Source organism: Amblyomma mixtum, chromosome 5 (assembly GCF_055824585.1).
Source record: "Amblyomma mixtum isolate Tamu chromosome 5, ASM5582458v1, whole genome shotgun sequence".
NCBI lineage: Eukaryota > Metazoa > Arthropoda > Arachnida > Ixodida > Ixodidae > Amblyomma > Amblyomma mixtum.
In genome coordinates, this window is record NC_143016.1 from 35,379,483 (window position 1) to 35,399,057 (window position 19,575).

General features: G+C 48.5%; 3 protein-coding genes across 3 annotated transcripts; 2 read left to right on the forward strand and 1 right to left on the reverse strand.

The window, feature by feature from the left end:
- The first annotated feature begins 2,592 nt into the window (after positions 1–2,592).
- On the forward strand, positions 2,593–7,711 carry LOC149341740 (uncharacterized). Its single transcript, XM_089543907.1, has 2 exons — positions 2,593–4,332; positions 5,639–7,711. Exons 1-2 carry the CDS (start codon positions 3,097–3,099, stop codon positions 6,173–6,175), a joined length of 1,773 nt encoding a protein of 590 aa, XP_089400033.1. The 5' UTR covers positions 2,593–3,096; the 3' UTR covers positions 6,176–7,711.
- Positions 7,712–8,330: 619 nt separating this feature from the next.
- On the forward strand, positions 8,331–13,441 carry LOC149341741 (uncharacterized). The gene is made up of 3 exons (XM_089546696.1): positions 8,331–8,573; positions 12,254–12,447; positions 13,063–13,441. The coding sequence occupies exons 1-3, from the start codon at positions 8,331–8,333 to the stop codon at positions 13,439–13,441; spliced, it is 816 nt and encodes a 271-aa protein (XP_089402822.1).
- Positions 13,442–15,466: 2,025 nt separating this feature from the next.
- Positions 15,467–18,322, reverse strand: LOC149341742 (uncharacterized). Its single transcript, XM_089542018.1, has 4 exons — positions 18,188–18,322; positions 17,366–17,756; positions 16,628–16,888; positions 15,467–15,745 (listed from the first exon to the last, which is right to left on the reverse strand). Exons 2-4 carry the CDS (start codon positions 17,738–17,740, stop codon positions 15,590–15,592), a joined length of 792 nt encoding a protein of 263 aa, XP_089398144.1. The 5' UTR covers positions 17,741–17,756; positions 18,188–18,322; the 3' UTR covers positions 15,467–15,589.
- Between the last annotated feature and the right edge of the window lie 1,253 nt (positions 18,323–19,575).

The window sequence follows — 19,575 nt, forward strand, 5'->3', positions numbered from 1 at the left end:
GTTGTCAGTCAACGATTTCTGCTGGGACAGCATTGATTTAAGTTACTGAAACTAAATGCTTTGCGACTTGCTACGAAGCCAGTTAACAAGCTCGGCCCCACTGCGCTTTGCATTAATCCTCCTAGAATTGAAGGGTTTGTCAGAAATCTCGTCTGAGTGCAAGCTGTTGGAGTCTGGGAAGGTGGGTTTAAGGAAGAATGTTGGGTGGTCGAACCCCCCCCCCCCCCCCCCCCCCCTCTGTTTTGCTGTCCCTGGCAATTCTGTATAAGAGGTGCACGGGGCTCGAGTATTAGCGTGGTTTCATGTGTTTTCATCTTGCTGCTGTTAGTTGGTATCTAGAAAAAGAAACACGAAAAAGACGCCCTACGCGCGATCGTGTTGAACGTCTCTTACGTACACATCGCATCTGGCTGCTCTTCGGCTTCTTTCTAAACGTCAACGTGCTTCAGTAACTAGCCCGCGACTAAGCGCTGCATGAGTACGCTTTGCCTGTACTGCATCGAAGCGAGTTTTCTCCATCTGTTTCAGCAACTTCGTTAGTGACGCATGTGTTGGCATGAGAAAGAGCGCTGAGTGCCTCTACACATAGGAACCTCGTGTAAAGTGGAAATGCTCGTGTCTGGTTGTGGAGAGCCCGTCGTGGCTATGAAAACGCAACTCAGAGACGGACGACGATCGCCAACAAAAAAGCGGCTCGCGATAGTACATATATCTCCTGCTTTTTGACATGTTATTTCAGCGCGGCGCGTGGTCGAGCCGTTTAATGATGTTCGGATGCACAATTAAGTAATCGCTCCATATTTTATGCAACAGCTACTGCTGCATGACTGTCTTTGGGCCACCACAGCACCGAGGTATCCATACAGTATACGCATTGGAAGTATTGGAAGCATACAGTATAACGCACTGGAAGAATGTACCATTACCTTCAATATTTACGTAACTGTACCTTACAACATTGCAATTCAAAATTTTTATTCAAAAAAGCTGGGCATGGTTCCGCGTTAACCGTAGCGTCAAAAAATTTAATTTGCAGCGCCAGTCCTTAGCCTTTTCTGCCGCATGTGCGTTGCCTGGCGTCGCATAGATATATATGTTCGGAGAAACAAATTGCGTCTGAGCGGGAAATTTAATCCCGGAACGGGAGCCTCAGGCGCCACCCTTCGCCCATCGATGTAATAGGAAGCGGACGAATGTTCGCGCGCTATTGCTCCCCGTTTGCGCCATTCTAGGTCACGCTCTCGTACGCAGTGCACGCTTCGTAGTATAACGCACAGCGGGTGTAGAACGTTTCTCTTGAGTCCCCTAGAGCCCATCGTGCAGTTTTTCTCGCAGGAGGAGGTGTCAAAGGCTGTTGGGATGTTCAGAGCTTAGAACGCCTTCGGAAGATACCAGACAAGGCCACTTTTATTGCTTTCTGTTGAGCTGGGTTCGCCATTGAGCAAATCGTTAGGAAACTCATTGCACTCATCAGCGGTAGAGTCCTCACAGATAGTACGACAGGCTAGCTCACTACTTCATTCATAGTTTACCCTTTACCGAATCTGCTGTCCCTTACTTTGGAAGTACAGGTGCCGTCAAAAGTAAATGGAAGGTAAAATTAACGAAAAAATTTTAATCATAGCCCCCTGAATTAATGCATCCTTGAATATATATGTGCAGCCTAATTGTGATTGTGCGAATTGCAGTGTGCACCAGCAAACATGGACCATTAAGGTTTAGATTTAAAGAAATTAAATTTTTTTGACAAAGTCGCCTTCCATGTACTTTTGACGGCGAGTGTATATAACGTGTGCTATGTAATCGACCAACGAGTGCACTTTCTGGAAGATACACGATACCCAAAGCAACGAATCTCTTACATGAGAACTAGAAACAGTTGTCGAAGAAACGCCCTTTCTGTGCACGTGCGACCGCACTTTTAGACTGCCGCTCTTAATATCGCTATCCTGTCATCCACATGCGAAGTTATCAAACTGTTGCAGGCAGCAGATACACTTTCTAATGGTAACTGCGCTAATTCCACCTAAAGCCCATTCTTCATGGAAACGACCTCATTTCTGCGTATATAAAGTGGTCTTTGCCTAAGAAGCCAGAAAAAAAAAAAAAACTAGAGTGATGCTCACAATAAGATAAACAGCCTCCCCTTTAGAAACTCTGTAACTTGAGTACAAAGCCAGCCTGACACAATTCTACACGGAGAAGAGCATATATGAGTCATCGCCTCATCACTCGCGATCGCGGCCGGCGTATAGGCTTGCACACGCATGGTATTCACGAGCCTACAGGGGGCCTCGGCCCGTCCCATTCAGCCTCTTGACACTAGACGTTTACCGCGAACGGCTTGCAAGAGACGAAGCCTTCGCCTCCTCGCCAGTGCACGGGCATATATGCAGCGGCGGTGGCGGCGGGGGGCGCGCGCGAGCTCCTTTCTTGTCACCCGAGAATTCTCCCACGGACGCGAACCCCTTGGGCGGGGCTGGAAATTTGCCAGGGTCGGCCTCGCACTCCGCGCGCTTTGAACTGCGGGAGCGGTTGCATCACGCGTCTTTCTTTCTTGGCCTTTTCATCGTTCCGGGGGTTCGGGCCTTGACGCCCTTTCGCAGAAGCCCCGAAACGACTCTACAGTCGCGGCCCGCACAGTTGCCGCCCGTCGAAGAGGCGCGCGCTCTTGGTCTGAGCCCGGGCAATCCCTTCCGGGCGTCACCACCGCATTCCGCGAAGCGACTGGCTCAATCCCAGACGCACCACGGGCTTAAGTGGAGCGCTCGGCCGAAAACAACCCCGCTGCGGCTGCGTGTATAACGCGTCTTCCCAGTTATCTATTGCGGCTAACGGAAGAGCCTCTCGTCACCAGCCGGCCGTCTGTCCTCTCCGACGTAGCAGTGAGGCGCACTCGACCGCGCGTCAGCACGGGGCCCACTCCACATCGGAGCCTAGCGGTTATCAGCTCAGTTTTGACAGCGCCAAGTCCGTGAATCGCCGGGACTTTCCTTCTTGCTTATTCCGCTTCTCGAGTGTCTTGGGAGATATATACGCGGGGTCTCAGTCGCTGGCGCGAGCAGACGGCCGTCACTGAACGTCGCAACAGCAGCGATGGCTTCTTCAATGCACAGTTTCCCGCTTCTACTGTCCGTTCTCACAGCCATATGCGCGATGTGTGCTGGTCAGAACAGAGTGTACGCCCGGCTTGACAACCTCGAGAAGCTCATCACCGAAGTGAGGGACCAGTTACACGTGGAGAACAATTTGCGCACCACGCAGACGGTGCACTTTCAGATGGGGCTCGAGAAAGTCCAGAAGCAGCTGGAAGACATGTCTGCAAAGATCGGCAGCTCGGGAGGTGGCGGCGGCAGTGGCGGCGGAGGTTCCGTCGAGGTCAACAGCCGTCTGAGGAGCCTCGAGTCCGCCTTCAACAGCCTCCAAGGTGACGTGGGTGGAAAGGTGGACACGAGCATCGCCAAGCTGACCGAGGTCGAGACCAGGACAGCGCGCATGAAGGACGACATGGACAGCAAACTGAAGAAGGTCATGAACGGCATCAACACGATTTACGACATGAACAAAGAAATGAAGAACACCATGACAAGTTCGCGAGCCGTCGCCGAGTCAACAGCTCCGAGGAGCGATGGTTCCCGGTACGGTGGAACGTCTGACACCTCCCTGTCGTTTCTTGAGGACACCATTGACGATGCTCAGCGAAAGATGCACGAAAAGTTGGACGTGCTCAAGAAGCAGATAAGTACGAAGCTGGAGGGACTCGAAGTGCTCACAAACAACCTGGCCGATCAGAGCAATACCCTGTTGAACGAACTGGAGGCTCTCAGGGACCAATGTCCAGGCACAGGAAGCAACGCGCGCACGTTGGACGCCCCGCCTCCGCCCCCGAGAGCTCCCCGCAATGGAACCGGAAGTTCCGACGTAGCAAACAGGATGTTGCTGGAGATTAAGGTGAGCCAGCTGGAAATGAAGAACGACTTCAGCAAGATGATGAAGGATGTTGAGAACAGCTTGAGCGACTTCAAACAGTGCCGAGAATCCGACAGGACACCCGGAAACAGGTTCGAAGCCAGATCTCCGAAAGGCATCGACGACACTGAGGACAGCCTGGCAGCCTCGGAGAGCATCACGACGTCACGGCGCGCTCCGACTCCTAGTGCGCAGTCCGTGGGCGAGAAATGCGTCACGGCGTCCCACATGATGAGCCCTCGGAACTGCGCAGACCTGCGCACCGGCGGTGCGACGTGCGACGGCGTCTACATTGTATACACGCAGGGCGTGAGGGCGGTGAGGGTCTACTGCGACATGACAACCGACGGAGGAGGATGGACGGTGAGAGCACTCATTTATGATGATTTGGGAAAACATGCGTACGCGGCGCTCACTCGCGTAGAGAATTTTATAGGCGTAGGTAACTTCGTAGAGAGGCGCACTCAGACACACGTTTGCCTACTCACGTGGTAGAACAGCGTCTTCATGCCTCTACAGTGAACTAATCAACTATCCCGACAACAGTTTTCACTATAGGGTGCCGTGACTGAAAATTTAAATGGGGTTCGCGTCTCTGAGTTGCTGCCTGATGTCTCGAACTTATTGTTTTATTTTATGATTTTGTTCTCATCAAATACTTTTCTTTCAACAGAAATTTTCGTTCCTTTCTTAGCCTGATATGTTCGAGCTGGCTAAAGAAACCAAAATAATTTTCGTCAAGGTATTCCTCCTAAATAACCACATTTGGGCGCCTAATTGCGCACAGCCAGTTACTTCATAAAGTATCGCCAAGTATAACAAAGAAAAGGGAAAGGATAGTGTATGGAGTTGCAGCTACGGGCACACACTTATGCGAAGAAAACGCTGGGCCGAGTCACAGACGCTCCTGCATGCCGGCGGCGATAAAATGAAAACGTCTCTGCACTGAAGCTGCCCCTTCCGCTTGGGAAATATTTAAACCATTGGTTCCCAGCATAATGAAGATAAATAGTAATACTTGTCAATAAGACGTTGTAAGAAGTGAGAATAAACGAAGTTTTCCCATCGAGTTTTGGCCGAAAAGTTATCAAACAGAATGTAGTAGCCATGTGCACGCAGGACTGGTAATCTTTGGCATGAGCCATGTGCACGCAGGACTGGTAATCTTTGCTTGACCGCACACACTTAGAAGAATACGCATTTTTTTGCACAAGAGGAAAGCGGGGTTGCGGTTTGGAAGGATGGCGATTGTACCGATGCATGAAAACAAGTCGATACTTTTGTATATTGCTTTTGCAGGCAGATCTAAATGCCCGTTATTCACTTAAATGTCTTGTATACGTTCTCCTTACGCTTCGCTTTTCAGTACGTTGTGGTCGGTGCACTGAGGTTATAGCAGCAGAGATGTCATTTGACCGAGACAGTGATGTTAACCATTTCTGCACTCGACATGAACATGAAATATGCGGTATAGTATGCTTTCAAACTGAGTTCAAAATGTATTGATAACTATGACTGATATTGGGAATGAATGAAGCGAAAAGAGTAATGAGGAAGAAACGAGGCGGACCACAGGCCACTCTGTTCCGTAAGGATGCGAAGCGTTCCGGTGAGCCAAGGAGTGCTCCAATAACTGTTTTCCTCCCCTCCCTCTTCTCCCCATCAACAGGTGCTGATGCGTCGGGGCAACTACACCCAGTGGCCGCTGACCTTCGAGACCGACTGGAACAGCTACAAGCACGGATTCGGCGACGTCGAACGCGAGTTCTGGCTGGGCAACGACCTGATGCACATGCTCTCCACCGAGCACGACATGATGCTGCGCGTCACGCTCGAGTCGTTCGAGGGCGAGCGCATCGACCTGGACTACGACGCGTTCGTCGTGGGCTCCGAGAACGACCACTACCGGCTACGCGTCGGCTCGTACGTGGGGCCGCACCCGCGCGTCGGCAACTCGCTGAGGCGCCACAGCGACCAGCTGTTCAGCACCGCCGAGAGGGACGCCGCCCGTCGCCGCAACAACTGCGCGCACACCCACAAGGCCGGCTGGTGGTTCCACAGCTGCTACAGCGTCCTCCTCACGGGGGAGTACGCGCACGAGCGCAGTGCGCCCACCACCAAGGGCATCCGCTGGCCGGCATGGAAGACAGTGCCCCTCAAGGCGGTCGAGATGAAGATCCGGCCCAAGAACTTCCGCCTGCCCTGAGCACAGAGATCGTCCCGGTGCACGCTTCGTAGAGGAGTCGGACATGCAAGAACTGAGCTACAGTGCCTGACTATACATGTCGCGTTAAAGCTCGAGCAAGACTGTCGCTGAAGAGCAGCCCTGGAGGCAGTGTTCTGTGTTCGTTTTTTTTTTTTCTGATTGCAGCGAACGATGCAGAGCTGAGATACAGCTGCAATGGCTCCATGCGTACGGAGTCGTTTTGAATTGCAGGGGTCTGTGCCGCTTGTCTTTAGAATATAGAGTTCTTCATTTTTAAGGATCTTCTGTAAACTACGCAGTCAAGGAATCTTACTGAATTTTCAGTCATCTGAAGTCATTCGCTCGTAAACAGGTCCAGGATCCTTGGACATCAATTTTAATTGTGAGGCAACTGTAGAAGAGTGTAAGGTACTGTTATGGAAATATTGATCGTAATGGCTCATTCTTCTGATGCGTTGGAAAGTCTTTCTTTTAAAGTTTGTCCATCGATCGCATAGACTAGTTAAGACTGCCACAGGAAACAAATATGGAACGTTTTTGACGACAGCAAAAACGTCATTTGCAAAAAAAATCCAAGCCTGCCGACGGGAGATCTGTGGATGAGTATTGTTATAGCAGAACCTCACGATATATGAGAAAATTGCGTTCATCAACAATTGCCCGTTTATACATCCGCTTGTCCAGAACCTCTATTTCTGGGTATGACTCCATCCGTTGTGTGTGAAAGAGAAATCAGACCATCGGAGTTGATTATTGGTGCATTCTAGCAAGGACGTGAGGGGAGGGGAGATGAGTGAGGGTTGTGAAAACTTTGGAAAACTGAAAAAGAAAGTGGGCAAGTTGTTCGCTTCAACACTGTGCTCTGTGTAGATTAAACACAGGGTGGTGGCCCTGCGCCCATAAAGAACAACCCAAGAGAAGCGAGGACTCGCGAAGCGCGGTTAGCCACCTCCATTAAAGCGAAATCTTTGGATGCTTGGGCAGCAATACCTATTTGATTGGGAACGAAAACCATTGGCCGATATAACGTCATCGCCAGAGTAGCTTTGGAAGGTGTGGCAACCGTCGCACCTTAGTTGGCAGTAAGTAGTGCACGAGCTTCGCACTGATACGTCAACACGTCAAATTGTGTACCGATGAAGTGCTGTATATCCCTGTGCGATAAAAAAGAACCAGCAGCTAGGCCTTATTTTTGTCTGCTGGTAATACCTAGCACGAATTTCGTTATCAGTTGATTTTGTGACTATTAGATCTATTCACTTTGGGCGAAAAACAAGTTTTAAGCAACACACCTCGTTAAATAAACCTTGATATAAGTTGAAAACTGAACATGTATTACCTTGGCAGACAGGCTTATTTGGGATCTGCTATTTCGATGCCTGAGTTTTTTTTTTTTTAATGATGTGTTTCCACTGTTGACTTGTAACTTATTTTTTACTAAGCCCTCGACTATAGCCTTTTGTGCTGTTGGCTGAACTGGAGTTGTACAAGTTTTTGATGTATGATTTAATAAAGCTGTTCTTTCCTTACCTTGAATTGTCCCGAACTTGTCTCCGGTTACTGACCCGCTGTTTTTACGATGCGCGCAATATTGTGATCGGCGTCACTGCTGCGTCTGTATCTACATCTTCATAAGTTCATTGTAAACTCTCTTACTGGTTTGATTCTTGATAAAACCTAGCACGTCGTTGAGCATCCTCCCGCTTGATGCTCTAGAGCCAGTGTTCTTGGCCTGAGCGTTGGCAATGCCTTCATAAATAAAGCGTGCCAGTAGCCCAATTCTGGTAACCGTCACGCTCGACTCCTTGAAGGAGTTAGCGAAGTGCCGTCTTTTAAACAACCCAATTGATGCGTGAATAACGTATCTTCTCAATTACTCGGCGCTAACGGAGGACCCTTTCGCCGCCAGCCAGCCGCCTACTCACCCTCCAATGAGGCACAGTGGGAATGAGGCAGACTGGATTTCGCCCAAGCGTCAACTCACGTCTCCTCGAGACAGAGAGGATATATGTGCATCTCACTTGCAACTGCGCGCTGTTTGTGAGCAACCGGGCCTTTCCTCGTTGCTTGGTGTCCCTCTTGAACTTCTAAAGAGACCTAAACGCGTGGTCGCAGCCATTCTGAGAAATTGGAGATGAGCCTCGCGACGGCAGCGATGGCTCCGTCTGCACACTATGGCCTGCTGCTGCTGTTCGTTTCCACCGCAGTTATCGGGGTTTGCAATGGCCGGAGCCTGGATCACAATCGGTTGGACGGTATCAAGGACATCACCTCCGAATTGCGAGGCCAACTGCGGGTTGAGAACGATTTTCGGACTGCGAAAATGACGAAGTTTCAGACGGCGCTTGAGGAAGTTCAGGAACAGCTGGAAGACATGTCTGCCAGGATCGCCAGCCCGGTGAGTGGCTCTGTGAAGTTTACCAGTAGCCCGAGGACAGCCTTCAGGGTCACGTAAGCAGCAACTTGCTCACGGGAATCGTCAAGCTGACAGAGGCCGGGACTAGTACAGCGCGCATGAAGGACGACCTGAGCAGCGCGATGGAGGTCATGGGGGCCGTATAAGTATAGGACACCCTTTTTTGCAGTTTCTGCTTTTGTGCCACAGGTATATCAAGTGGCCGAGTTCAAAATCCGAATTGAGGCCAGGCTTTGTGCAATTTTATCTCCTTTTTCCTGTCTGTTCTGTACGGAATTTTCCTTGCAAGGATCGTTCACCAGCTGGCCCAACAGTCTGCAATACTCAGTCCCACTGACTGATGTCGCCCGCTTTCCTCTTCCTCTCTTCTCTCTTTCTCTCGCTTGATCTGAGTTGGGTAATTAACATGAACCTTCAGCTCTCCTGAAATATCATATGATTGGTGCAGTTTTCATGGTATTTCATTCCTCGCTATGTGCGGGAAAAAAAATGACGGACCGTTTAGCGTGGTTAGGCCAGATTCGAATGATGTGCGCTAGCAATTCTCACTTCGGTTTCGGCTTTGGTTCGGGGCTCGGGATTCAAGGTCAGACAGGCTTCAGACAAAGTCTTTAGATCTTTAGCAGACATGCGCTGAGTAGAAGGAACAAGACGATACAGGACTGAACGAAGCGCAAAGACAGCTCACGACGTTTCCTCAAGATAAGGTTCTCACGCATGCTCCTTGATGGTTTCCTTCCTGCTTTATATGTCTATTTTTTGCATATTAAATTCAGTCGAAAGTTGCGCTTCGTCCAGTACTGTATCGTCTTGTGTTTTCTACTCAGCGCATTTCTGCTACAGATCTAAAAATGAAACACCAACTAGCCCCACTTGTCGCATTGTTAGTTCAGACAAAGATCGGCGAAATCGGTGAGTGGGTGGCCACTACTACTAGTGCACTCAAACTGGACACTTAAGCTCCACCGGGATAGCTTTAATGGTTATGTCCATATATGCGGACATGGTTATTCACTAGATTACATAGATCGCTGGAAGTCCTCATACAAGACCTGGCACACCGGTGCAGCAGTTAAGTGATGCGCCGTTGCCCTGTGATGGCAGGTGCGGCCACTGGTGGGGCTTGTGAGAACCAGGTTGCTCTTGCCGAGCAACCCCGCATCGCCTGACAGACATATATGCGAAATGGGTGGGTCGGGGCCTTAGCGCAAGTGCGCTAAAAAATAAGTGGACATCATAGCAACGCAGCTAATTTCGGTGCACTTTGAGCTTGTGTTCGAAGGAAATAGGTAATTGTTTGCGTTGCCGTACGCGTTCCACATATCGCAGCCGGAGCCCTGAAATTTGCATACTGACAAAGGCAGCTGCCCCCACAAGGCCGCCGCCATTCGTCTCGCGGTACGAGACGCTTTGCCTAATGGCTCGCTGAGTTATTTAGCGGCAATTAATACAGGCAGACCGCTTTTTTTTTCTTCTGACGGCTGTCTTTCGGCAAAACGTGACATACTCAGAGCCTGGGATTGGAGGAAGTCGAGCAGCTAGGAGCCAAATACGCCAGCCTGGAGATACTAGCGTACGTTCGCAGTAAGGGAACGGAACGAGACATGCTTTTAAGGGGGGCTTTAACTGTTATTCTCGTGTGCACCCAAATGGTCATTGTAAATGGTAAGAAAAACCCGACCTTTCATTTATTGTAATGAATAGAGATAATGTGTTCATTCCGTCATTCAGTTCTGAGTTTCTTCATTGGGAAATGGAATGAGAACTTAACTGTAAAAGCGAACATCAGCGTAACTAGACATAAACAAAGCATAAAAATGTGCCGCGTGCCGTGCCACATAGAAACGAGAAGCTTCGATAATACCCGGGACATTCCAGCGCACCAATGTGTTGAATACTTACGATTTTGTTACTATAGTTTTGATTACCCTGACAATGCCCTTGAAGTCATTCTTAGAAATCGCAAACCCGAAATTGGCAGAGCAGTAAGAGAAAGGTATGCGTTAGCATAGCGATTCCGGTTGTATAAACGATTTGCGTTGATGAAATGAATTCACTTGCGTTTTTGCGACCGGGTTTGAGGAGACGAGGAGTGCAGTCGTCCAACGGTCACAAAGCAAATGTCCCCCAAAGCAGCTTTTAGCAAGACGATAAAAAAATAAGGCAACAAAAATGACGATTGCAGTAGAATGGTGACAACACAACAGATCAATTGCAAAGCTATAATTAAGGACTTGAAGGGTCAGTAACCGTGGAGTATTACGCGATTATTTAGGGCGACAACTGAGACAGGGAGTTTGCTCAGGACTGAATGGCTACAAGTTATGCCGAGGAAGAAACGAAGCTGTGCGCTCGAGTAGGTGAGAAACATTGCTAAAGTTAACGGTTCTAGCAGAAATACGGGTTGGAGTAAACCAAAAGAGGCGCTTTTGGTAATAAACCAAATATTACGAAATATTTATTACGGTTGGATATTACGAAATATTTTGTGAAAAGTATTTCACTTTACATTACGTCTATCAAACGCATGATAAATAGATAAGGTTCGTCTGATGTTCGGATGTAATCGTATAGAGTGTAGTGGGCAGGGGCGGGTCTACGGGTGATTTTTCCGGGGGGCGGTTTCGGGAGGGGGAGGGGATTTTTTTGCGGAGTTCATGTTCCTATTCGGAAAAATAGTTTTTCGCGTGGGTTTCTCATTGAAAATCAAAAGCTATGCTAAAATTCTCTACACTTTTCGCATTTTATATGAACAGGACAGCCGCTTTTTCCAGGCGACATAGGCTATTCTACCAGGTATGGAAATCGCGAACTAGTGGTGCCGAGATTAATTGGTTAATGCGCTTTTATGTGTCCAGCTAGTCAATAAGGCACGCCGCCTAATGAAACGCTCCAGATTTCTCGCCGACCGGGCGCCCTTTAGTGTAGACCAAACTCTCAGCAAACCGGAGTTCTGGCACCAAAGAGTGGCAGCTGGAACTTTCGCGCCAGTTCTGAAAGACGGATTTTTTTGTTGGCATGCCCAGAAATTCTGTACAAGCGCATTTTTCAACGGGGAACAGTGTATGAATACAACTTTTTCATACATCGTAAGATTTCACTGTAACAATCAATGTATCCGCAGATCTGCCTTCGACAGGCTTGTATTTTTTTTTTTTTTTGCTATTAACGTGTTCGCTATCGTCAGAAAACGGTCTCCGTTGGTTATATGTGACAGTCTTAACTACTCGAAACGATGAATGCAGAAACTTTAAAAGAAGGAATTTGCTATACCTCGGAAGAATGGACCATTAGTTTCAATATTTCCATAAAAGTACCTTACAGTCTTCCGCAGTTGCTTTACAGTTAAGCCTGATGTTCAAGAATCCTGGACTTGCGCACTATGCATGCAGTACGTCAGATCGCCTGCGTGTATTACTACTGGCGCACAGGAATTGTAGGCAGGCTTTGGCACCTATATATAGCCTTTTAGAAACAGAACCGATAGAGGAGGATACACTATATATATATAAAAAAAGTATTGCAAAGAAACAACATGGAAAGTTAACAAGCCAGCCACGAAGATCGAGCAATTTTTCTCTTAGAACTCAATACGGATGCTTAACGTCGCCCGCGCTCCGATATAAAGATGAACTTTTGTTTCATGTTTCTCCCCAGCTCAGTCCAACATAATCTGCCTGGGCTCGGAAAGCTTCACCGCGGTGTTTGGCAGCATCCTCGATGCGTACCGACCGACTCTGGAGAGGAACGACCCGCTTTTCATAGGAGACGGAGATCGCTTGGGACTCGTCGACCTGCGTCGCGGGAGAGTGCACGGGCTGAACGGGACCTACTTCAGGGACACCCTGACGGCAAGGTCCCCACTGTCGTCAAGATGCGCGCCTTTTCCGTCAAGCTTAGCTGGTATCAAACAGAAGGTTACGGCGCAAGTTACGACCGACTCAGATGGTCGTTCTAGCGTACGCGCCTGCGCATTGCTTACATGGCGTGATTGGTGAGAGCGCGCGTTTGTATTATTTAGCAAACAACTCCGAGCGTTTCATCCATGCAAAACATCCTTACTAACCAGCAGTTAAATGCGGAAGATAAACAGCGAAAGCATCGAAGCCGACTCACTTTGCCCGGGAGAAAGCCTCACGTGAAGCTATAACTCTGCAGAAAAAGAAAAACCTTCCAGTTGTTTTTAATGTGAAAGCGCAGAGAAGAAGAAATCCTTACGATATGACTGGAAAATTCCTTTAGAGATAGAGGGGGCTAGAGAAAGAGGGTGGCTTGATAGCGATAGCCGCTCGCACGAACCAACCAAGAGATTTGGCAAGCGTTTTTTTTTTTTTTTTTTGCGGACTTGACATTTGATGCCAGGCGGCGATGATATATATATAACATCTGCTTGTTAGTTCGTCTCTTGAAGGGTCTGTTGTGGTGCCGCTGTTGATTTTTTTTTCAACTATTTTTTTTCTTGTTCCAACAGGTGCAACGAATCGCACATGGATCTGTTATTTCCACTCAGAGTGGAAAGACCTCGGATCGTCTATGACGTGCGACACGCGATTCGCGAGTTGCCGCTCAGGGGTGAGGTACACATCAGCATGGACCTCATCGAGCTCGACATTGGTCTCCTAGCCTCTAAGAAGAAGGGGCAGAGTCGCCCTCTGGTGTCGCGTCTGGACATCTCTAAGCTGAACGAGTTCGGAATTACCTTCCACCGAATGGGTGTGTTGGGCGCGATGCTCAACCTGGCCGTCGAGACGGCACACAGTGTGTACGGACAGCCGCTCGAGGACTTTTTCGAGATTCTCCTATGGAGAGCGCTGCAGCGATACGCTGACAACAATCCACTACCTATTTAAATTCTTTGCCGGAAGTATATTTTACTAGTAACTGCTGACAAGTTTAAAAACTAGCTTTCGCGAAGAACGCCGGCTAAAATTGGACCCTGCCTGGAGCTTGCATGGCCGCAATGCGACACACTGTGCCACGTCACTGAATCACTTTTCCAGATCCTTGGGAGGAGGAGGTGGAAAAAACAAAATTATCAACAGCACCCCGAAGAAGGGCGACGGGGATGGGTGGAACTGGTGCTGCATATTCATCTTCCTGAACTGGGCCCCCATTCCAGGGCTCCGTTGGCCGCCATGATCCGACAGGCGCGTGCGGTCAGCCGTCGCTGGTCTATCGGCTTAGTGCGAACAGGATAGCCTCCCAAGAAAAGGAGGCGGGTCGGAGACATGGGTCGGGATATTGGGAATCGGTGGGAAGGGGGAGGCTGTTGCTGTGGAGACCGAGTGGTCTCCCTGCTTCAATAGTCCTCAGAATCTTAAGCGCGATTTTGACTTGGACACACACAGCATTGATAGGGGGCGGGGAGGGGGGAGGGGGGTATTGACGACACAAGGATCGTATGGATCATTGACGCGCAGGATCATATGGTAAGTTGAGGTTATGAAATTGTCTGGTGCATGGGGTTTCCGTTGCAGTGGTATAATCGGAGACTACAGGAAGACCGGCATCTTTCCTGCAGTGGATAAACTCGTCGCGGGGTGGATCGTTATATTAGGGACAGATTTCTTGGTAAGTGCAGTAATGAGCTGCGTGAGGTTGGTGTACCTGTTTGGGTGCTCTTTGGCCATAATTATTGCAACATTCACCTTGGGGAAGGCAGTTTTCGAAAGTCATCCAATACACAATTCTGGCTTGATATTATTTGTCTTATGTATACTTAACTCCTCATTACATACTGACTGAAAACTACCACGAAACAATCCGTACAAATAAACACTGTTATCTTCTAACGGTTTTTGTTTGAGCTTTGTCACGTGCCTTTTTTATCACTTCTGAACAACATCGACGAATCGACGAAGAAGCAGCGCGCACTACAATGTTCTTGCTCACACATCGCTAATACACGAAAGCATCGTACTTTGCTTCCGGTTATTTCAAACCCCTTCTGAGGCATTTCGTCGCGTTAGTATTTCTACCTGTTTCCACAAAGGCGAATAAATAAGAGAGCAGCAAACGAGACACATTCCATCGCTGGTATACAGGACACGGTTGCCGGTCACTTTTACCTATAGGCTTCACGATTGCTCGTATGCCTTGATTTGAACATCACGGCTATTGTTGGCCCGGACATGTAGAAGCCGGGCGTTATTTGAACTACACAGGGCCACCGGACCCATCCACGGACCTGTCACCGCCAGAATTAAGCTCAGTTCTCAAAAGAACTTAAAATCCGCTGTAAATCAGCTTAGCTTCAGTGTGCAGGGAAGTGCAGGGCACTGAACTCATCGTAAGAACATGTTCGTGTCGAAGTCGGAGCAGGAGTGAGGAAACTATAGGTGCAATACGCTACCTATCATTGAGTTCGCATTACATATTGCGAAGAAGCTCCCGACTGCTTTTTGCTCAAGCGTAGCGTCCAACGATCTCGCACAAAATAAATTTTTGAGATATGTGTTCGTGATTATCACAGTGAAAGTCCGGGGGATATCATTCTTGTGGTTCTCTAGCTTGGTGCCGGAAGCACAGCCATCCCCAAAATGTGAGCAGAAAGAGTTGGAACATGTACCCGCCTTGTAGCAAGAACCGCGTTCTCAAAATTATATGGCAGCAGGGAAGCAGATATCCAACGTGCTACGAAATCTGCGCACGAACAACGGGTACATCCGAAGATACTTATTACTCTCAGGGATATGTTCTCTGATACGTGGAGCAAGAATGCCGTTTCAAGCGTACTTCGAGGCTGATTCCCAAAAGCTGTAATTCATGCGTGAACCAGCGCATGTTTCCAGGCACAGTCACTTTTCCGCCTAACCAAAGACATCGATGAGTAACAGTGTAGGCTGGATCGCCAACCTCAGGGCGAGAGGCTAGTGTTTGCAATGCAATGGAAGTGCAGAACTGTATTTGCTATCTATCTTACAGGCCTCCTTTCAAACCAAAAAGTGTCCTTGTCGTCATGAGCGCCCATGAGCAGGCCATGTGCGCGTCCATCTTGCTCAGAAGGGCAGTGGTGCCGTCTCGAGGAACTGCTGCATCACACGTATCATGAGCACCCTGAAGAACTCCATCAGTGGCATGGGCATAAGCTGGTAGACCAGGCTGAGAGCGGTAGTCAACGCTGACGTCACTGGGCCCATTCCGGTCAGCTCCATCTGCAGTGGACGCACACAGCCTTATGAGAGTGATCATCTTACACTGACTGGCCACGAAAAGAGGACATTTCTAGCCGGCCACAAAATACGAAGGGCAAGCTTGTATGTTAGCTAGGCTTTGTTGTAAGCAAAACAAGCATTATGGAGAGAAACGAATGACCCATATAACTAACGCATAGCTCGAGGTGCATTTTATATGCTCTCACGGTAATCTTATGCTATGCTATGAGCCCAAGGCTAGGAACGCTGAACTCCGTACTTCTTTAGTATCTGAATGCGAATGAAAGCAGTAGGTAAGTTTTCTATGAGGAAATATATATTTTCAAAAGGGAAGTCACTACAGCGCCTGAAAACATCATCGAGCACAAGCGCATCGGAACGACTACGCTATAGACGTAACTCCAGCGGTGATAATTAAGGTAATAGTTACTCGTTCGAATCCACGTGAGCGCAGCCGTACATACACAGGGCTTCACATTTGGACTTCGGTTAGGTTTGTGGCTTGTTTTTTTTTTGTTTTTTTCTGGGGGGGGAGGGGGGTTACGTCCCAAAGCGACTCAGGCTATGAGAGACGCCGTAGTGAAGGGTTCCGGAAATTTCGACCACCTGGGGTTCCTTAACGTGCCCTGACATCACACAGTACACGGGCCCCTAGAATTTCGCCGCCCGTGATCGAATTCGCGTCTCACATTTGGATTTCATCGGTGTTGAAGGACATTGTCTCATATAGCTACTATACGAGGCCATCGTATCGCGCTGTCGCTTGCACGTTATTGTAATTTATGGAGTTTCGTCCCAATTTTAATCGGTAGCCAAGGGTCTGGATGACCGCCACACAGGCCTGCATTCCACGGCCGTGACAGCTGCCGCGCAGCACCGCACCTTGAATCCCTGCGTGGACCAGAAGTTGACGTCGGCGATGTACGGCTTCACGGTCTCGTTGCGCACTTTGGGCAGCCGCAGGACCACGTTGGCGCCGAAGAGCTCGAAGCGCGCCTTCATCTCGCCTGACATGAGCCCGCCCGGCAGCTCGTAGTCGAACACGACGTCCGGTTTGCGGATGCCCACGGGGAATGTGATGGTGATCCAGAATGGATCCGTGCAGTCCACATTGATTTCTCCGTTGAAGAATGCCGTGTGCACCTGCACTTTAGGAATAAATAAAAATCGTCAAGCCGTGACATTATTTGTTTCTGGGACTAGACTGATCCCCTTTGGCGCTTAAATTCGGTGATGGTCAAATGTTCTGGGGGATCCCCCAGGGTAAGTAGATTTGTAATAAGGGAGTAATTACAATTTCGCATCCACCCAAGCGCAGCCATACGGCTACAAAAGAAAGCTGTACAGCTTGCATAAAAAGGCCGTAGTTGAAAAAAAAAGAAAGAGAGAAAAAAAGAAAGAGAGAAAAAAAAAGGAAGAGAGAAAAAAGGAAGAGAAAGAGAAAGAAAGAAAGAGAGAGAGAAAGAAAGAAAGAAAGAAAGAAAGAAAGAAAGAAAGAAAGAAAGAAAGAAAGAAAGAAAGAAAGAAAGAAAGAAAGAAAGAAAGAAAGAAAGAAAGAAAGAAAGAAAGAAAGAAAGAAAGAAAGAAAGGAAGAACTAGCGCACTTGCGCTGCTGCTCACGTTCACTCCCCGACCATTCTTGAGCACGATGACACCCAGGTTCTGCTTTCCGCCAATGTAGATGGGTTCGTTCTCCTTGATTCTGTCGCGGTTCTTCTCGAGGAGCGTGCCGACAAGCGTGGTGACCACAGCGTTGCCCAGACACAGCAGCCTGCCCTGGCGTCGCTGCCTCGACAGCGGGGCGCCGCCATGTTGGACGCCCAAGCCATGCTCTGGATTGTGACGACGATGACGATGCGGGTGGTGGGTTCCGCGCAACTCATCGGTGCCGCTGAGGCCGCTGTCGAAGGGTCCGCCAATAGACGCCCCTCCAACCGCCGTCGACACGGAGGCGATCGCGAGCAGCGCCAAGCGAAGAAGGCTTGCGCTAGACATAGAGCTTGCTTGCTTTCTGCAGAGTGCATGTCATCCATATGACTAGTGCACCTTTCTGCTAAAGACCATCACCGTTTACAAGACTTCCAGTACACCCTCTGGTACCCTTGCATTTCTAAGCATTGGGTCTCCCAGCTCTCTTCCTATTAAACGCGCTTCATCCCTGCCAAGACAAAACATACTCGAGTTTACGTTCACTGATTAAGCTTAGCTAATCCCTGTGGCTGCAGATAGCGCGGTGCTGAGAGGCGCAAATTACGATGCTCATTTTTTCTGCTTTGCATCTTGTACGCATCAGTTTTTAGATCTTGTACATTCTATTTTCGTACTCTTTGTTTATGTTTTTTTAGCGCACTTTATGCGGTGTACCAAAAGCAGAGTATATAGGCACTTTAGGGCAGCGTCTTACGAAATGTGTGCGGAAACGACAAAGGCAAAGACACTTACTTGCAGGTCGCCGACTGAGGTGAAGGCGACAAAGGTGTCGTCTGCCGCGGATGTCTCAGTGACAAGATAACAATCAAAGCAACAGGACATCAGGGCATCCTGGGATCAGCGTTCAGCCAAGCTAGACCTCTTGCGCTCGAGGAGCTCGAAAGTAAAGGGACAAAAATGCCAGAAAGAATAGAAATATGGGAGACAGTACAGGAAGGGGCGGAGGAATTATAAACTAAATAAATAGAACTGGTAAATCGATGCTGTGTGCCAATCGACCATGACGAGTGTAAATATATTCCTGTGGATTCAGGCGAACCCCTCTTGTAGACTCAGAAGTGTATTGAATACTGATGAAAAATGCAGACTCGTCGCCAATGGGGACCCTGCGTAATAGGTTGCACTATTTGGCAGCCTGAACAAACTTATCCAGCCCAGCCTGAGCACGTTACTAGGGCATTGGAGAAAATTTCGCCGAAGTGAAGTGTCTTTCTCTCTTCTGTTCTTTCCTTCTTTCTTTTTTTTTTCTTTCTTTCGCTCAAGGACCAGCGGATAAAATACGTCGTCTGTTGTCTAGAGTAGTTCACGCCAGCTTTGATGGTGCCGCTTGAGGTTTGCACTATTTTTGATCTTCAGAAACAAATAGGAGTATGTATTACAGCCGAATGCTATAGTGCTGAGTAGCAACATTCAACCACTTTCATTTTAAGGGGACACTGCCCAACAAACACAAAGCCTCCTCAATATGTCCCCAAAATAGACTATCACGACATTTGGAAACTCCCTATGAAGTACTCATTATTTCCTGAACAGATCCTGAAAACGGGAAGGCATCAAAAGGTTACCTCGCAACTTCGCAGTTCTGGTTTTACACAATGCGTTCTTTCTCACATCTCTCATTACCAAATGATTTTTTTTTCTCTCGTAGTTATGTTCACAAAGTCGGTTGTTTTTTTCTGTTTCACGTACCACTTGTACTGTTTGTTCTGGCCCTTATGTATGAGGAGGTGCGAGCTCCCCAAGCTGCCCTCAAGGCAGCTTTTTTCTCTCGCCCCCTCATGCGCTTAAGTCCGTGGAATAAATGAAATGGAATTAAATGAAATATGAGGGTGTCGAACCGCCAGTGTCTGAAATATTTCTTGCTCCAAGCAAAACTGCACCAATAGTTTTCTGTTCTTAAGGTATACAGTGAGCTGAAATGGAGACAAGCAGCAGACACAAGTATGCACTACGTAATACACAATGCAGTTCTGCGGGGTCTGCATATAAGGATAGCTACTTCATCCCAATGGCGTTACTCCAGTTCTAAGAAATCTGAAAAATGTAGGAGGAATAGAGAGAGAGCAAAAACATAACACAGGTGGAAAGTTAGGACACCTTGAGCAAACATTCCTAGAGCT

Bases quoted from the DNA above. Each gene is read 5' to 3' on its own strand.
- LOC149341740 (XM_089543907.1), top strand. From the start codon at position 3,097: ATGGCTTCTTCAATGCACAGTTTCCCGCTTCTACTGTCCGTTCTCACA. The intron at 4,333-5,638 runs GTGAGAGCACTC...CCCCATCAACAG, and splicing joins CCGACGGAGGAGGATGGACG to GTGCTGATGCGTCGGGGCAA.
- LOC149341741 (XM_089546696.1), top strand. From the start codon at position 8,331: ATGGCTCCGTCTGCACACTATGGCCTGCTGCTGCTGTTCGTTTCCACC. The intron at 8,574-12,253 runs GTGAGTGGCTCT...TCCCCAGCTCAG, and splicing joins CTGCCAGGATCGCCAGCCCG to TCCAACATAATCTGCCTGGG. The intron at 12,448-13,062 runs GTCCCCACTGTC...TTGTTCCAACAG, and splicing joins AGGGACACCCTGACGGCAAG to GTGCAACGAATCGCACATGG.
- LOC149341742 (XM_089542018.1), bottom strand. From the start codon at position 17,740: ATGTCTAGCGCAAGCCTTCTTCGCTTGGCGCTGCTCGCGATCGCCTCC. The intron at 16,889-17,365 runs GTGAGCAGCAGC...CCTAAAGTGCAG, and splicing joins AGAATGGTCGGGGAGTGAAC to GTGCACACGGCATTCTTCAA. The intron at 15,746-16,627 runs GTGCGGTGCTGC...CGTCCACTGCAG, and splicing joins GGTCCACGCAGGGATTCAAG to ATGGAGCTGACCGGAATGGG.